The sequence below is a fragment of the Cynoglossus semilaevis genome, chromosome 11, assembly GCF_000523025.1.
Source record: "Cynoglossus semilaevis isolate Cse_v1.0 chromosome 11, Cse_v1.0, whole genome shotgun sequence".
Classification (NCBI taxonomy): domain Eukaryota; kingdom Metazoa; phylum Chordata; class Actinopteri; order Pleuronectiformes; family Cynoglossidae; genus Cynoglossus; species Cynoglossus semilaevis.
The window spans coordinates 17,751,640-17,768,525 of record NC_024317.1 but is presented as its reverse complement, the minus strand read 5'-3'; the positions used below and the strand labels follow the sequence as shown (position 1 = coordinate 17,768,525).

The 16,886-nt window shown below is 39.9% G+C and overlaps 3 protein-coding genes across 6 annotated transcripts in view; 1 reads left to right on the top strand and 2 right to left on the bottom strand.

Moving 5' to 3' along the window:
* Positions 1-972: 972 nt before the first annotated feature.
* On the bottom strand, positions 973-7,510 carry ccdc71 (coiled-coil domain containing 71). Its single transcript, XM_008321070.3, has 2 exons — positions 7,260-7,510; positions 973-3,597 (listed from the first exon to the last, which is right to left on the bottom strand). Exon 2 carries the CDS (start codon positions 3,585-3,587, stop codon positions 2,520-2,522), a length of 1,068 nt encoding a protein of 355 aa, XP_008319292.1. The 5' UTR covers positions 3,588-3,597; positions 7,260-7,510; the 3' UTR covers positions 973-2,519.
* Positions 7,511-9,607: 2,097 nt separating this feature from the next.
* On the top strand, positions 9,608-13,188 carry LOC103386671 (uncharacterized). The gene is made up of 5 exons (XM_008321066.3): positions 9,608-10,476; positions 10,714-10,881; positions 10,967-11,145; positions 11,275-11,515; positions 11,819-13,188. Exons 1-5 carry the CDS (start codon positions 9,883-9,885, stop codon positions 12,227-12,229), a joined length of 1,593 nt encoding a protein of 530 aa, XP_008319288.1. The 5' UTR covers positions 9,608-9,882; the 3' UTR covers positions 12,230-13,188.
* Positions 11,094-16,886, bottom strand: part of pdhb (pyruvate dehydrogenase E1 subunit beta) — a 7,887-nt gene continuing 2,094 nt past the window's right edge. The window contains exons 7-12 of one of the 4 annotated variants that reach the window (XM_008321069.3): positions 16,218-16,312; positions 15,983-16,093; positions 15,678-15,769; positions 15,430-15,571; positions 14,351-14,503; positions 11,094-11,213 (exon numbers count right to left, since the gene is read on the bottom strand). In XM_008321069.3, the coding sequence (XP_008319291.2) occupies positions 14,358-14,503; positions 15,430-15,571; positions 15,678-15,769; positions 15,983-16,093; positions 16,218-16,312 (586 nt within the window). In that variant the 3' untranslated portion in view covers positions 11,094-11,213; positions 14,351-14,357. Of the gene's footprint in view, positions 11,214-12,548; positions 13,245-13,676; positions 14,504-15,429; positions 15,572-15,677; positions 15,770-15,982; positions 16,094-16,217; positions 16,313-16,886 lie in introns of those variants that run through there. The other 3 variants (XM_025060356.1, XM_008321068.3, XM_008321067.2) reach the window with 3 other exon arrangements.

The following is a 16,886-nucleotide window of genomic DNA, read 5'->3' as shown; positions in this document are numbered from 1 at the left end:
ACATGCAGCCAAGTGAATATTTTGCGTGATTGCGTTGATAATGACAGGAGAAAGTTTAACTTTTAACATAGAAGGAAAAAGAGATCTTCTTACCTGGTAGTCATTTTGAAAAAAACTGGCACGTGCTGCATCATAAATAATAAAACATTATTCAAAATCATCTTTACATGTGTTAAACATTAATCAAATATGTTGCAGAAGATGAGAACTTCCCTCTATTTTTTCATTATTATTAAATATATAAACTTAGTAAATTTCAGTCACTTCAAAACATCTATTAGATCAGGGGTGTCAAACTCAATTTCACAGTAGGCCAAAATTCAAAACTGGGACAAAGTCAGGGGGCAAACTTAATATTTATTAAAACATTGATGGCAATTGTCCATGTTTTCCCTTCTCTCCAGATACAGTATGTATGTAGTATATAACATTAAATCTGGAACAACCAAGGATTATTATCATAAACACATGAGAAATTAAATGTGAAATAAGACACACATCAGTGGTATTTGTTTTTTTATTATGTCTGCCAGTATATAGGGGCTACATACTGGCGGGCCAAATATAATTACACTGGGCCAGATATGGACCCTGGGCCTGAGTTTGACACATATGAATTAGAGCGTCCATTATTTTTTCTAGGATATATTTGTTCTAATCTGTTAATATAACAACATAACATACATTCAGACAAATCTGACCATATATCATAGCAAAACAAAGGAGGTGACCACACCCTGACCCAATGACATGATGATGACATCACTTGGGTGGTAAACTTAGGATGGACATCAAACCAAAATGTATGCACAGATATAGGTTCAAAAACCAATTGTTGCCTTGGTGTCACCCAGCAGCCAGCATGGCATGATATGGCTTGACGCAACTCTGGAAGCTCTAGAAGTGTGGAAGTGTGTGCTTCTGAGCGACTTTTCAGTGGCTTCCCCTTTGGGGCAAAAATGTAGGACAAAATTATTTTCACAATTTTATTAAACAAAAGCTGTCAAATATCATGTAGGAAATACAATATTTACAAGTGATGCACAAACAAGATGATATATCTATAAAAGGGTTGATGGTCAGCATGGAAATGGCTGAACAGACAGAAGGTGCTAAGAAAAATGTTTTTTCCAGAACCCTAAATTGATTGTTGGTGTGTAGATTTAAATGGAGCAGTGCTTTAGTCCCTCTAAAATACTTTACGGGAAGTAATTTACTTGAAATCCTTCCATCTGGCCCAGTAAAGGAGAGATCTATAACAATACTGTGCTAGTTTTTTTCAATTCAGCACCAACACTGCAAAGTTAGCACCTGAAGCAAAAACCAGTGTGAGTTTAAATAAAAAAGAAATTTGCATGCTGCAGATGAAACAATATAGATTTGTATGTACTAAGACAGGCAACAAACTGTCACATTAAAAGATACTGTAGCTCTAGGTTCTGAAGAATCAAAACAGTTATCATGGCTGACACTTTAAACTAAAAGATACTTTGGGCAGTACTCATCGTTGGAGCAAAGCTTTACTAGGAGATACTTAAATATGCTTCAACTAAGAGGTTAAACAGCATCAAGTAACATTTCACCATAAATATTTTTAATCACAGCATAACATTTGTGTCTGGTTGGGGTGGTGGTGTTCCTGGTAAAAAAAAAAACAGTTCAAGCAAAACGTGTGCAACACCAGCAGCTGATATTTTCCAACAGGCCAATTGCACATCTTTGTGTTTTCAATTATACTTTAGCAGGTAAACAGCATTAACCTGTAGACGTGGAATCAAGGTGGCTCTAAGATTTTAAAATTCACAGCCGATGATTGTGGACTTTAATAATTAAATCTATGTAACTGTCCTGGTTTTTAGGCTGTTTGTTTTATTTAAAAGTGTTCATCGAAGAAAATGCTTGAAGAAAAATATTGAGTCTGGGTTAAGTCTTTCAAAAATGATTTCTTCTTTCAAACAAGGCTGCTTGCAAATGCTGTTACTCGTGTACATTTATTATGGCAAGAACATTTTCCTAACAGAGGACTTGTTTCTCTTATGTGAATTAAAAAAAAAATGCTGGTTCACATCTAAACCGTTCTCATGTCAAATTGGAAAAAAAAAGGGCAAAAAAAGGCAATTACAACATTATTTTGAAGTGCTGCTAATCTGAATGTATTTTTCTTTGCAGAATCCATTATTGTTTAAAGCAAAATACTCACAAAAGTTGCTGCATTTTAAATTAAATGACTGCATAAATGCCATGTCCACAAAAACATTCCCACCAAAATAGATGGCAGACAACTCAGCAACATGTAACTGATGGGTGCTCACAGTCCAAAATATTTTAACAGTGACAATTTGCCAACACAGCCAACAGTCATGTCCCTTGTGCCCATTTTGAACTGACCAACAAACCAACTTTTTAGCCCAACTTTCCAGCAGAGGCAGAAAACCCATGTATGCTATTAACACTGGGGTTCAGCCAAGCTAAAGTTAATGGATGTAAAACATTAAAACACAGCACATGGGTGAGGGTGGTCAGTTTTTCAGGTATTTGAAGTCTCTTATGAGATAATTAAGAGGTTGGATATGAATCACAGGAGACAAATCAACTTGCAGAATCTTCTCAGCTTTTCTGCGAGCTTCAGCTACAGATCGAGTGTCATCCACCTTCACCATTTTCCATACTGTTGGGTTCTTTTCTTTCCAGGTTTTTCTTTGTTGTCCAGAGTTGTTCATGTCCATAGGGCCCTGACTTTCTTGGTGGAAGCCATTGCTTCTCCAGCCATTGCTGGTCAACTCTGTGTTAGTATGTGAAAACACCCGACCATTAACATAGAAGACCGGGGCAGAATCTCCAATGAGGGCACCATCCAGTCTAATGGGGCAGGATAGATTTCTCTGACTAAACAAGGCCACAGCTTTGGTTGGCGCACCACCACCATTGTGAGAAGGCTGTAAAGGTATTCCTGAAAGTGGTTGAGGGTGCTGTTGCTTGGAAGAAGCAACTGGAGGTACCCGAGAGTCCCAGTTCGTGTGAATTTGCAGTCTTGCTGTGTGTCCACCTGACAGGCCTTGAATATTTGTTAGTCGGAGACACGGCTGCACTTGCAATGGAGGCATCTTCTCTGCAGGTTGAGTAAAAGTCCTGCTGCAGACAACTGTGTGATGGTCCACTACTAACTCTGTAGGACAGACACCTTGAATCCTTGGGTTCCTTTTCTCAGAAGTGCTCCAGGACGGGTGTATCTCTTTTCTTTTGTTTGGGGGCCTCCTTCCCCTTTTCTTGGCTGGTCTGATAAGTCTGTTGGGTGGCTTCAGCATGTCTTGAGTAAGAGGTTGACTTGTGCTGGAACGGTAGCTATACACATCGTTACTACGGAGTATAGTGGCCTTGTGTCCTTCCTCATTAAGCTCCTTCAAAAATGTGACCAGCTGTTCTGTGTTGGAAGGGTCACAAGACAAAGGGCTAAGGATCTTTAAGGCATCCAGAAGAATACCTTGTCCGGCCGAAGAGATCCGTGACCAGGAGTGAATAGCTCGTCTTTCTTCATTAGTGAAGGCCAATGGCCGGCCAACCACTGGCCCTCGTACATTGTTTTCCATATTTGTACGCCTGTTGGGAAAAATAAATTAACTGTGTTCAATTAAATAAAGAAAAAGACTAATTTCTACCACCAACATATCACTCACAATTCCGTTTTATTGGCAGTGAAATCTATAGTGTCATACATAGTTATTTCAGAGGAGGCACAAATAACACACTATTGTTATCAAATCTGTTCATAGACTATCAAGAATTGCTTACTTTTAGCCTGTTTTGTCATGTGTAAGCTACACAAAGATCAAACCATGTACAATCCATAAATAAATAAGCTAAACTTCATGTTGTTTTTACACTTTACACTTCATTTCATACAACCAAGCTAAGTATGTGCTGCTGACAGAGGTGAGATTAAGTCATTGTTTTTCTAGTCACAAGTAAGTCTCAAGTATTTGCCCTCAATTCCCAAGTCAAGTCCCAAGACAAGTCTGAAGTCTGAAGTCCCAAGTCCTGCAACTTCAGTTTCAAATCTTTGAGCTTTTTAACCATAGAGAAATAATATATTTACACGGATCGTGTATGCTTTTAAAGTCTGTATTTATTTATTAAAATAAGGGTTGGGTTTGGTGGCAGCAACTCATACAGTGATTTGTACAGATAACTAAATACATATTATCAGTTCTCAATAGTATTTAATCAAGGGGGGGCCGTGAAAAACTTTCTGTCCACTGGGAGGGTATGACAGAAAATAATTGAGAACTACTGCACTAAGGCAATTAAACAGTCTCCAAGTACTGTAGAATTGCATAGATGGCAGCCAATGGCAGCAGACCTGTGTCACCCTTGTCATCTTGGTTTTGTACCCCATAACCATGACAATGTTTGCTGACTTTAGCGGTCAATGAATCCAAAAATCAGTGAGGTCTGACTATTTTCAAGATAGTTCACAAAGAACAAGAAAAACACTGCAGCCATGTGCACCATAGAGGTACCAGAACCAGCAACTTACATTTGTCGGAAGGTAAACTTACCTTTTCAGTCAAGGGACTGATGGAGAGTGAGAACAACAATCAGTGTTTGTTTTCCTGTCTGAAGGGTCTGTCTAACAGTTAGCTAAAACGGCCTATTCTTAACAGCGTACATTTAAAGTGATGTGATTATTTTTAGGTTAGTGTCTTAGGTGGCTAAAATACACGTTGCAGCTGTGTGTGATACAACTACCTCATACAACCCTACTTATTGCCGTATTTACGATGGAATGTTATTAGTGATTTTACTGTTTCATTGATATAACTACACAGTTAAGAAAATTACTTACATTAGCTTTCATTTGGAACTTACCATTCTTTCTGCAACTTCTAATGTCAAACAAAGTGTAGTTGTGTCTGGTTGGGGTGATGTTCTTGGTAAAAAACAGGAACTTTTCAAGCAAAATGTATGCAACACCAGCGGCTAATATTTTCCAACAGGCACAGTTGTAGCATCTCCACCTGTTATCTTCATGTTTTGCATACCAGAATTTGTTTTTATAGCCAAATGAAACTGCCTTTAGTATCATTTTTTTCATACCCATCAATGCTTTGTTTGACATTGTTCCCTATCCTGAAATTTGATTGAATAGATACTGTCAAATCAAAACAACATCTAATTTGATTGGATGCTGTGGACAGCGCATGCACAGACGCCCCTATATACACAATGAAAGATCCAGAAAATTCCTCAATATCATACTGTGGCATCCCGGGTGGTTGGGATGCGGGACACATAATGTACCCCAACCCAAACATAAAAATGCTGACTGATAAGATCGAGCGGAAGGTTCGGAACTGCGGTCATGTCGGGCATTGTTAAGGACAGGTTGTTGTTAAGCTGGTTCAGGTGGCCGCTATAGAATGCATTCATCAATTTTTTCATTCCAAGTGTCTATACAGCAGCAGGCAGGTAGCAAGTCAAAAATGTATGACTCAAGTCTGACTCGAGTTGAAGTCATGTGACAAAATAGGACGAAACACTTTACAGAGTATTCACCTACCAAGTTTCACAGTAATTTCTCATTCAACACTTAACCACTGCTATGGTAACATGAAACCGTCATCAGGTCTTTGCAGAAGAGACAGTCGCAAAATTCAATGGCTCGGTACAACTTCAAGCTAAAGCCACAACATGTGCTATTCAGGACAGTGCTGTTAAACACTAACATCTCACTAGGCACCAAGTAATCACAACAGTTTCGCGATAGTAGCATATGTCATTTAAATTTCACAGCTATTAGACTGCATCGTGAACACTTCATAACTCTGAAGTGACTTGCCAGCGAAGACGACGTTGTGACAACACTTAGGACACATATAACAAAAGTAAATATCGATTCTGTCGAAGACAGTATTGTATGTGAATTTGGAGTTGTGCAAACTTTCTCAACCAATTGGTTGCATTCATGCTCCTTGCCCAGTAAGACCTTAGCGCAGGCCTCGGACCTCCTAAAGAAACACAGAGTTTGTTTTTCCAAGGATTGTGGGAGCGCTGACATCTTGTTCTTTCTCCCGACTAACCATGTGATATGATTGTTTTGTTTAATCTGTGTAGTTTTGACATAACAATGAACTAATACAGCCATCCATCCATTTTCATCCACTTATCCGTTACCGGATCGCGGGGGCAGCAGTCACCACCCAAATTACATTGCACCGTACCTAAACCTTCCTGCGGGTGGTGAGTCCACTGGAAGGTACCAACCGCCCTAACCGGGATTCGAGCTTGCCCAGGAGGTGAACCCTGGGAGACATTGCCTCTGGGCCAAACCATAATAATAATAATAATAATAAAAATCTATAAATCCATTCTGATTCATTTTTTTCTTATTTTCGCCATCCAGCTATACATTCTGACATTTTGGGGTGTTTATATGTGTAATTTATTTTCTGTAGTCTATAAGGCCAGGTTGATTTAGGCTATAGTAAGTATCGAATTAGAACAGGCTAGTTTGCAGTTGCTGACTCAAGCGGAAATGTGACAACGATTCTTTCAGACACCATTATTTGTGACATTTCTAAGTGAGTGTAGCTATGTTTGTATACATATTAAATACAGACTTTGATTAGGGCATAAGATTAGATTTAGATTTTAGTTATATAATATGCCCTTGCTTCTTTCAAAATGTGTCACGACAAAAGAGGTCTTGTGATAATAACAGAAATATTATATTTCTTACAAGAATGTAGCAGACTCCTAAAAAAAATTACTATTTTGTTATTTGGCGAGAACAAAGAAACAACTTTTAAGGTCATTTGATCACTGCTAATGTCATTGCCCAACAGAAACTCACTAGCCAATAGGGGGTTGAGGTAAAATTACGTGCGCAACAGAAAATTGTCCCGTAGACCCAGCAGCGCCCCCTTTAGGATAGTTAATTTGCCGAAACACTGACAAGCCTTTTTGATTGAATTACTTCGAATCCCTCTATACGCTCTGACTACCACACATTATTATTTTTCAAGTTACACTTCTCTGGAAAAATCGTCGCCATTTTTTAAACGCACTTGTGAACCACAACAGCACTATGCATAGCTCGCCAAACACTCTCCCAGCAATCTTCTATGTGCGCTGCTAGTTGTTGAAACTGCCACGACCTCTCCGTCCAGCGTGGCTTATAAAATGTTATCCATCGTATTTTAGGAGGCCGCCATTGACGGCTACCGTCATTAGGGAAGTGTGACAGTAAAATGCGGGATTACCTTTTAACGGAGCTGTCTCGGCCTTCTCCTTAGAGTTGCTGTGCCGACAGTACAGGGTAAAATGGCTGCAACAAAAGCCGTTTGAAAGAGAGAGCAGTGTCGATAGGCGGAGGGAGGCGGCGCGGTTGAATCCGCCGAGGGTTGGGGGTGGGGAACATGCGCCAGAAACGAAAAATAAACAGTTGCCTATCCAGTCCAAAAACACATGATATATGCTCTTTGTTTGAATTTAGTAAAAAACATATTTTTTTCAATGAAAAAATAACTAAATAGACATAACCAAAACTATTGCCTGGCGTGTGACGTCATTATGGGCGGAGCGTGTCTATTTTTATGTTCTTAGCTAGAGCTTGCCAATGTACAATAAACCTACCATCAGGCAATAGGATAAAATACATATAAAATAATAGTGCAAAATGGAAATTAAAGCTGGAGATGGAGATGCCATCTGACATGTTTTTTATCCTAGTATAGGATAAAAAGGTTGGGTTTGGGTTTTAACCTGAGTCCCGAAGACCTCAAAGCATACCAGAATCTCCAAGCTGAGAAATATCACATCTCTGTCAGAAAATCATCGATATAGTTTTTCAAAATGTACAAAAGAATATGCCGTTATTAGTATCATATTACATTCACACTGAGCCTCATTGTTATTATGCATTATTTGGGATTGTTTTATATATGTAAAAATGTATATCAAAAATTACATAGAGGTTAATAATAGAGATTAGTTCCTTAAAGGCAACATCAGATTTCAATTCAAGTAGTGTTTACTACATTTCCATCTGTAATTGTATTTATAGTTTTTTTTTATTTGTTTTTTTTAAAATATTTTAGTATATAAGCATTTTTCTGATATCAAATCGTCATCTACGTTAGTTATATACCTTTTGCATATCTTTTTTAATTTTTTCGGCCCCTCTAAAGATGGCTTCCATCATGGAGCCTAGAAAACAGACGCGTAGAGAGTGCACACATCCCCATCTGTTCGGACACACTGGCTCCCCCATCTGGACAGAACAAGATCCTGACCGAACACAATATATGTAAATGTGTGAATTTTCAAAACCTACCCTGGGGATTTTGAACATCACAACATTGCTCACAGTATCACACACACAGCCACGATCCAGGTTTTTGTTCTCCATCAGCAATTCTGTAATGGGAAACAAATTGTGTTGCTTTCACTCATAATCAAACTGTTGAAGAGAAGGCTCTATGTTTCCTCCAACATCTGCAACAAGGGAACCAGAGTAAGATGGTTGCCATGGAGATAACCAACCAGCTAAAGGAGCGGTGTTGCGGTGAAAAAGGCATAATCTGGCTGATCAGTCTTATTGCCCAAATGTCCTGTTGTGTCCGCACAACGTCTGCCATTTTCATTGGCAGCAACAGGGCCTTTTTCAAGTATGGATGGAAAGCCACCAAAATAAATTGTAATAATAAATTGTCTTAAAATTTAAAACTGAACAACAACCCAACATCCTGAACCAAATAAATTACTTTGTTAAACACAAACTGATTAGCCAATGTATTAAACAAGTAAATTAAAAAAAAACAGATTATATATTAGTGGTGACACAATAACAGTATATTATAGAACCAATACAGACTAAGTAAAACATAAAAAGGAAAAAAATCAATAGCACCTTTATCAGTTCACTCATTTAACGCACTTTTAACATTGGTACATACATTCCTACAGCCCGGTAGGTGGCAGTAATTTAAAAAATATAAAATATAATATACTATATATATAATATAAATAATAATATAATATAAATATAAAATATAAATTTTAAAAATAATAAAACCTTTCCTACAGCCCGGTAGGTGGCAGTAATGCACCTAAATTTCGTTAGACCGCTGCAAAAAAAGATGAAAACAGGATTAATTGAATGATGTCAGCAAGATTGGTAAATTATGCTGAAAATAAGAGTACGTGACTTACTACATTTTTACAGCCAACACATAGCTCGATCTGTACTTATACAGTACTAAGAGAAAAACAACGACTATCTACTCCCATTCCTTAACCAGACTCACCTACCAGACTCAAACACGTAAAGAAATAAGCAAGACAAATAAAGAACATCGTACATACAGTAGTTCCTGGAGTGATACAGATAACAACTTAAAGTAAATATATATACAGCTTATAAACCCACTAATGGGCTAAAAGCATGCTCCAGAGAGAGACTCGCTTAATGTTTTACCACTGACAGTGTAGTAAAGAAGATTATTCACACCGAGACACAATAGTTTGTATCGCCTAGCGTCGTTGTCCTTAACCGTTGCTATACAATACCTCCCATCAGCAGGTGGCAGCAGCAAGCTTCATTGGGGACATGCACAGGAAATGGTTTTGTTTATAGGCAGTAACGTCCTGTCGACCCCAGCGCCTCACTCTAAAATGTGTTTTTGTCAGTGTTTCTGAACCACTTCTCTCTGATGTGACTCGGTTACTTCAGCGGGACCGATAAAGCTCAAAGGGGATTTTCGCCGCGAGCCTCTTTTACCGTAAGTCTGCAGCTATATCACCGCAGCACTATAGTGCGATGACCGTGGACGGAGTGGATCGCTCTGAGATCTGTTGAATTATTGTGGGGATCCTACATCTATTATGGCGAGTGGAAACATGAGCCACGACTCTCGGAACAGCGACTATCTCCATGCCATGGGCAGTACCGCTGATTTCTCCAGCTCTACAGCGATTGTCAACGGCGTATTAGACATGCCACAGGAAAGCTTCACAACAACAGGTGACAACAGCACCCAAGAGCGGCCCGCCGCGTCTCTGACGCCGGAGTTCCCCGAACCAACCGTGGGTGCGGAGGTGGACTGTCCTGGGGACAGTTATATGGAAGCGTCAAGTTTGTTGTCGCAGAACGAGGGCCATCAAAAAATTGCATCGTCGGAAATTGTGTCGGCCGTTCCTCCTGCTGGCCAGCGGGGCGGTCGGCGGCGCCCTCATCGGCCGGAGGACAGGAACTGCTGCTGCTGCGACGTCAAGTTCGAGCGGCAGGGTCGCAGCTTCAACCGGAGGGCGGTTTATACCTTTACCACCGCAGCCACTGTCAAGTGGGCTTTCCCCGAATCTGTGGTTCATGACAAGTCCTTTCTGTGTGAGACGTGTGCTCAGCTGATCCGGACCAAATGTAAACGCAAACAGACGGGGAAGCGCTGTCTGTGGGTAAAACCCCCTGTCGCTAAACAGGTGAGTGTGGTCCTGTGATCGCTATAGTTGTGGGGACTTTTAAAAACCAGTGTTGCTATTCGGACACTTAAGATGTTGGAACAGTTTGCTTGTCTGTATTGATTGAGGGGTTATTTGGAGATTCGTTATTCACATTGTGAGGAGTTACACCTATTTATAACTATTCTAATGTATTCTTTTGTTCATAGCCTATGTATTTGTAAAAATATTTTCTTGGTGTGGTTTTGATGACACTAGCCAGAAGGCACTGAGAGGAAGAAGAAGGAGCGCCGGATGGGTAAGAAGAGCAAGGCTGCACAACTTGTGAGCAAATCCTGCTACAAGGCTGCTTTAAAGACGCTGTGGTCTGCTAAAGGAGCCAGGAAACCCATGATGGACTTTTGGTGTAGACAGCTGAAAGAAGAGGTGAGTCTGGGGGTTTCTGATTCTTTAATGCTATTTTAATCACACTGTACTGTTCCTATAGGTTGACATGTGTCCTGTTGCACAGATGAAGCTGCTGTCTCGGCAGCAAGGAAGTCCATTTCATCAGAAGGTGTCGAGCAGAAAGGCGCTGACGTCGTTCCCCTGGCGACGATGTCTGAGTTGGGCACAGGACAGAGCTCCTCTCGTCACCACCTGCCTGCGTTCACTGTTCCCCGACATCGGCACTCTCACCAAGATCGGACAGTAAGCCTGAGCCTTGTTTAAATTTTGTTGGTTCTCCTCGTGGGTCATTTTGGCATGTACATCTAAACCTGAGCAGATATGGATGAATGATTGTTACTAATTCATTTGGTGTTGTTTTTCGTGCTGCAGCTCACTGTCAGAGGAGCAGGCACAGGCACTGCTCGAGCGCAGGTCTGTGGTGGCGCTCTCCATCCCACTCTTCACCAGAAACATCTGGAAGAACAACTTCCTGCAGGCTGCTCTTGGTGCCGAGCTGCGCCTGCAGGGCTGCTCCGGCTCTGCCATCGATACTCTCAACACCCTGGGACTGTGTCAAAACAAGGACACTATCAGGTTGCTGCTGCAGAGACTCCTGTTTGGGAAACGGACTGTAAGCTAACACTGAAGCATCACGCATTCAGTTATTGTCCTTGTTTATTTTTGTACAAATAAAAGAATCATCCCGCTGTTCTATGAGGAAAATTAAAAGATAAAAATGTTAATTCTCAACATATTTCTGCTACAATACGTGTCAGCAACAATTGTTTAACTATTGTAGTGTTTTTACAAAGCATTAATTTTGTTTGCTACTATTCTCTCTCTATACATATATTTTTTCATAATGTTTCTTTCCTCAATTTGGTAAATTATAATCTCATATTTTTACGGGGTGCACTTTTGTGGTTTGTCACAGGATGGTCAGAGAATAAAGTTGAAGGGAGAACCGATGTCAGACGTGGAGGAAGAAGACATCGGAGAAGAAGTTGAAGTGGAACTGGAGGAGGATGACGAGGAAGAAGAGGACGAGGAGGCGGAAATTGAGTTAGAAGTACAAGGGGCAGAGGAAGTGGATGAGGAAAACGTGCAGATCGGAGAAGAGATGATTGATGACGAGGATGAGGAAGATCAAGCTGTGCTGCAAAAAGAGGAGAAGAAGAGGAGGAGGAAAGAGAAGAATCTCAGGAGGGACAGAGGACAACAAAACGCAGAGGAAGAGGACGATGATGGAGCTGAGCAAAAGAAGAGGAGGGTGGTGGTGGTGAGGTTTGGTGATGACACTCAGACTTTAGATGATCTGACCTTTCAGCTGCCTAAGGCCTTATAGAGCACAGCCCTAAGTACAACTGTTCCCAGCCCCAAAAATCAGATCATCGTTACAGCCCATTTAATTTAATCATCTTTTTATGTTAAAACCCAACATGTAATCAATCAAATAATAAACACATTACCACTTAACTACATGCTAATATATTGCTGGAGTCATTTCTTCATTATCAACACAACTCCTTTTTTCCCCATTACTGTTAGTTCTAATTTCAACAAAGGCCAATCTCTTCTCTGCACCTTAGTCTGGTTCTAAAAACATTTTCCGCATCCCCATGAGGTGTAAACAGCACAGTAAAGAAGTCAGTCAAAAAAGATAGTTTGAGTTTCCTGACGTCAGCAGGTGACCGTCAGATTAAAGTTGAAGGGTCTTTATTGGAGATGACCACAGGTTTCTTCAGTTCAGTTGTTTAATTTGATAATCAGACATCAAGTGGCCCTTATTGATCCGCTGTGAAAAGACTCAAAGGTTCAGTTTGTCTGTTTGAGGCACAATCGAGACTTTGTTTTCATCTGACGTGCATCAGATTTCAACAGTTGTTTTACCAAATTTGACTCGCCACTTTTCTTTTAAATGCTAAATAAAATAAAAGTTGAGAATTTAAAAGCAAATCTGACCTTGGTTTCTTATTTCACTTGCTGTAAACCAAGAAAATGAGAGTGTATCTTTGCAAACGTTCACTCTTAGAGTTATAGGGACATCACATATGTATTCAGTGCCTGCAGTTATTTGATCAGTCAGTTTAATTTAGCAGAATACAATCTGTACAATGTTGATAAGATAAAAAAAAAAAGCATTTTAGTTTGTTAAAAGAATGACTGGGTTTTTGTTGTTGTTGCATTGAAGGTTCAATTGTTGATCTTTTGTTTCAAGTGTCAGGTCATACTGTGATGGTTGTGATTCCCCCCCACACTGCTGGTTCCTGTTATCATTTGCCAATAAACAATGTCTTGTCTTGGTCTACAGGGCAGCGTCACTTCATTTGGCAGAAAAGACGAAGAAGAAGCAAAACAAACTGCAAAGTAGGCGTAAGGCACTTCTGTTATTTACTAATTAGGAAAAAGATGAAATGTCACCAAAACACTTTCAACAGGTTAAACGTGTCGTGGAAAATTACTCCAGAAACTTATAAAAGTTAACAAATTCTCTGTAGATGTATAATTTTCCTTGCCACAAAAAAAGTCATGCGAACATGTCCAATACTAATGGCTAGGCTGAACCTTGGGCATTCCTCATCCAATGTTTACCTTGTGACATAAGCCACTGAATCAATTGAGTCGCTAAACCCAATTTTTTCTTCCCCCACTCATCCAACCAAGAGGCAGAACTTCACTTAGAGGTTCCTCTATTTGGGACCTAACAGAACAACATTTTCACCATAAGTCAACGTAAGGAGGTAGAAAGGCCACAGGCGAAACTTAGGGTGTAAATACTAAGATTGACAGTGTCAAGGACCAAAAGATTTTTTTTATTTCTGTAACAGAGTCATGTACAGCAACAAAAACATCAACTGAGCTGCTGCAGACACAGTAACTGCCAAAACTCCTAACTCCTCCATCAGGACTCAACCGTCCTTCACTGGGTTACAGTAGTAAATAGACTGAATAATTGTTTAAATATATTGACAAGAGTACATAGGGTCTGTTAAAAACAGTCTACTCACTTTCAGCATTTCAATGTTGGAATTTTTCTATTCTATTCTGTTTTGAGGATTTTGATGAATATTTCTGCCTTATTTTGGTTTCAACAGTTCAGCTGCCTGTGTTACTGGACGTTTTAAATTATTCAAGAAATACTAGGAAATTCAACTGAAAACAAGAGAAAGCAGTTCAGTGTTACCGTTACTTTGAAAGTTAGGAAGATGATTGATCGACCAGAGCTACTTCCAGAGTTTGGTTAATTCCACAATGGGTAACTAGTGAAGATTTGACTAAAACCTGTGTCCGCCGCTACAACAGCAGCTTGAACAGCTGTGTGCGTCTCAATGTGCAACACCGGACATTATGGTCTGGAGCGTTTCTTTAAAAGAAAAGTGTTTGGCTGCTATATTTACACAAATTTAATATTTTATCACTGTCTGGATGAAAACAAAGAGGAATCAGGTTGAAGCTGAACGTCTACCTGTGTCTCAGACATTGAGGGTCTTCTTGACAGAGAATATGATGTCTTTGATCTGTGGCACACTGTGGTCCTCCAGGATTTTGGCGTAGGGCATGGGGATGTCGACACCGGTCACTCTGGTGACTGGAGAGTCCAGGTAGTTGAAAGCAGGACCTGGGAACAAACAAACATGTTTTTTGTTAGTCCTGTTCGTTCATTCATCTTCTATCAGTTAATTTAATTCTTCCCAAGGTCACTGGGGGTGAGAGCCAGTCAAAGCAGTCTTCAGGTAAGAACAGGGATCAAATCTGGGACACTTTCCAACTGACTCACTTTGCTGCTCTAGTTTGAGGCTGACCTAACTCAAGCCGGACATCTAAGCTGGAGTTGGAGCCACTACAATGTGTCAAACTCCAGGCCTGTGGGCCGAATGTGACCCAAGTCACATTGCGTGTTTAATCCCCTTATAATATGCATTTTCATGAGGATGAGAGACGTATGAGCAGATGTCAACTCAGTGTGTTCAAGGACAAGAAGAATCACCTTACTAACTTCACCCAAAACCTGACTCATATACAATAGTTTTGGACTGAGATATGTGTGTGTTGTCTGTTTTTTTTAATTACTTTTCTTAACCTGATAAATTAAATTATTTTTAATTACAAAGTGCATATTACAATATTTGTAACTTGAATAAATAATTAATTGCAGAAACATTCACTAATACATTATGGAGTAGTTGCATCTATACAGTCTTCCAGTTACAATCGCCCCTTCGAGAGGAACTGTGTTGCTGTGTCGCCCACGAAAATAAGTTTGACACCCCTGGTGTACGAACACATGCAGGCTGTTGACATGGTATTTTAAGCTCAAAGTGCTTTGGTGAAACAAAAATGTTTTCCTGGGTTGAGTATGGACTGTGTATTAGAGCAAGGAATAGAGGATGCATGAGACTGTTGGACATTCTAACTAAGCATTAAAATGAACAAATTAATGTATGCAATTTACACAGTGACTTTGACAGCGCTGGTTTTGAAATAGTAAGACTTCTTTTTTTTTTTTTTTAATTGTGTCAAAACTTCTGTGATGGTCATTTTTACCTTCCATGATCCTGGCACAGATCTCTGCCCCAACACCAAACTGAGGCCAGCCCCCTTCCACCGTCACCAGATGGTTAGTCTTCATCACACTGGTCTCAATTGTCTCCACATCCATAGGACGAATGGTTCGCATGTTGATCACCTGATGTTTAGACATGATGAGCAGACATTAGTTCAGATCTGAGGACAAGTGACTCGAGCCATGTGTGTAAAACTGAGGCTCTCGCTCTCTCTCTCTCTCACTCTACCTCACACTCGATTCCCTCTTTAGCGAGGACAGCAGCAGCGTCCAGACAGTGGCCAACGTACCGAGAGTGAGAAACCAAGGTGACGTGATTACCTTAAAACATGGAAAGAATTGATACATGTGAGGTAAAATTTCTGGATGAAAATGGGATTACAGGCTTTGATTATTTGCAATGTTTCTGAATTAAACTAATCAGTAAATACATGGACATTAAACATGAGTTTGTCTCACACAACTTTAATTGAGGAAGACGTATATGTCACTCTGTGATGTGTGGGCTGCACTGGATGTTGGCGTCAACCTTACCTTGTCTCTCGATCTTGGCCTTGCCGATGGGAATGGTAAAGTCTTTGGATTGTGTCTCCTCTGACATTTCGAAGGCAACACCATACATCAACTCGTTTTCCAGAAACACCACTGCAACACACAAGGCAGATGTTCAGGACAGACAGCATCAGAAACTCATCACTCTAAATTGAAGCAGCAGCATGAATTACAATAAACAATTATACATAATCAGTTTCATAGGAAGAAAATTCACCAGGGTTGTCATCTCTGATGGCTGCTTTTAGAAGACCTTTTGCATCTTCTGAGTTCCAGGGACTTACAACTTTTAGACCTGGACAGTGACTGTACCTACAGAGAATAAACAGCAATGTCAGATACAACATTGTAGTTGTTGAATCTGCCAGAGCAGTTAGTACTTTTTTTTATTAATTCAATCAAACACTTTCCAGAAAAAAACAGATAGACATAGTGCAACTAACCTAACTTAACTTCCGATGTTAAGTACATGGTGACATACTTTAAGAGGAATTACTGCGTTTTTGAGAAACTTTTATTTTTGATGAACTTTTCCATATACACATATAGTATGTTACTTTTGATTAATAGTGGACGTACCAAAAAATCCTCCACCTGCAAATGCAAACAAGTCTAAAGTTTTCCACATGCACATCTGTTGTCACCCTACTTTCTGGGCAACATTAAGGCCCATTGCCTTTAGGATTATAGTGGGTGCATCTGCCCACATGACACTACCAACCAATCAAATTTTCATTTCCGCTTAGCGCAGTCAACCCAGTGCTTCCAAATGCTCTTTGTCCCTAGATTTATCAACTCCATAACGTTACAACTCAAGTCAAAATGTTGACAACAAAAAAAAAACTACAAATTTTTATTGTCAATGTGGTCCTAATACTTAGTTGTA

What these genes read in the sequence shown, in the direction of transcription:
- LOC103386671 (XM_008321066.3), top strand. Translation starts at nt 9,883, where the DNA reads ATGGCGAGTGGAAACATGAGCCACGACTCTCGGAACAGCGACTATCTC. An exon ending in AACCCCCTGTCGCTAAACAG is followed by an intron (nt 10,477 to 10,713) that starts GTGAGTGTGGTC and finishes TGATGACACTAG; the next exon opens with CCAGAAGGCACTGAGAGGAA. An exon ending in TCCTGTTTGGGAAACGGACT is followed by an intron (nt 11,516 to 11,818) that starts GTAAGCTAACAC and finishes GGTTTGTCACAG; the next exon opens with GATGGTCAGAGAATAAAGTT.
- ccdc71 (XM_008321070.3), bottom strand. Translation starts at nt 3,587, where the DNA reads ATGGAAAACAATGTACGAGGGCCAGTGGTTGGCCGGCCATTGGCCTTC.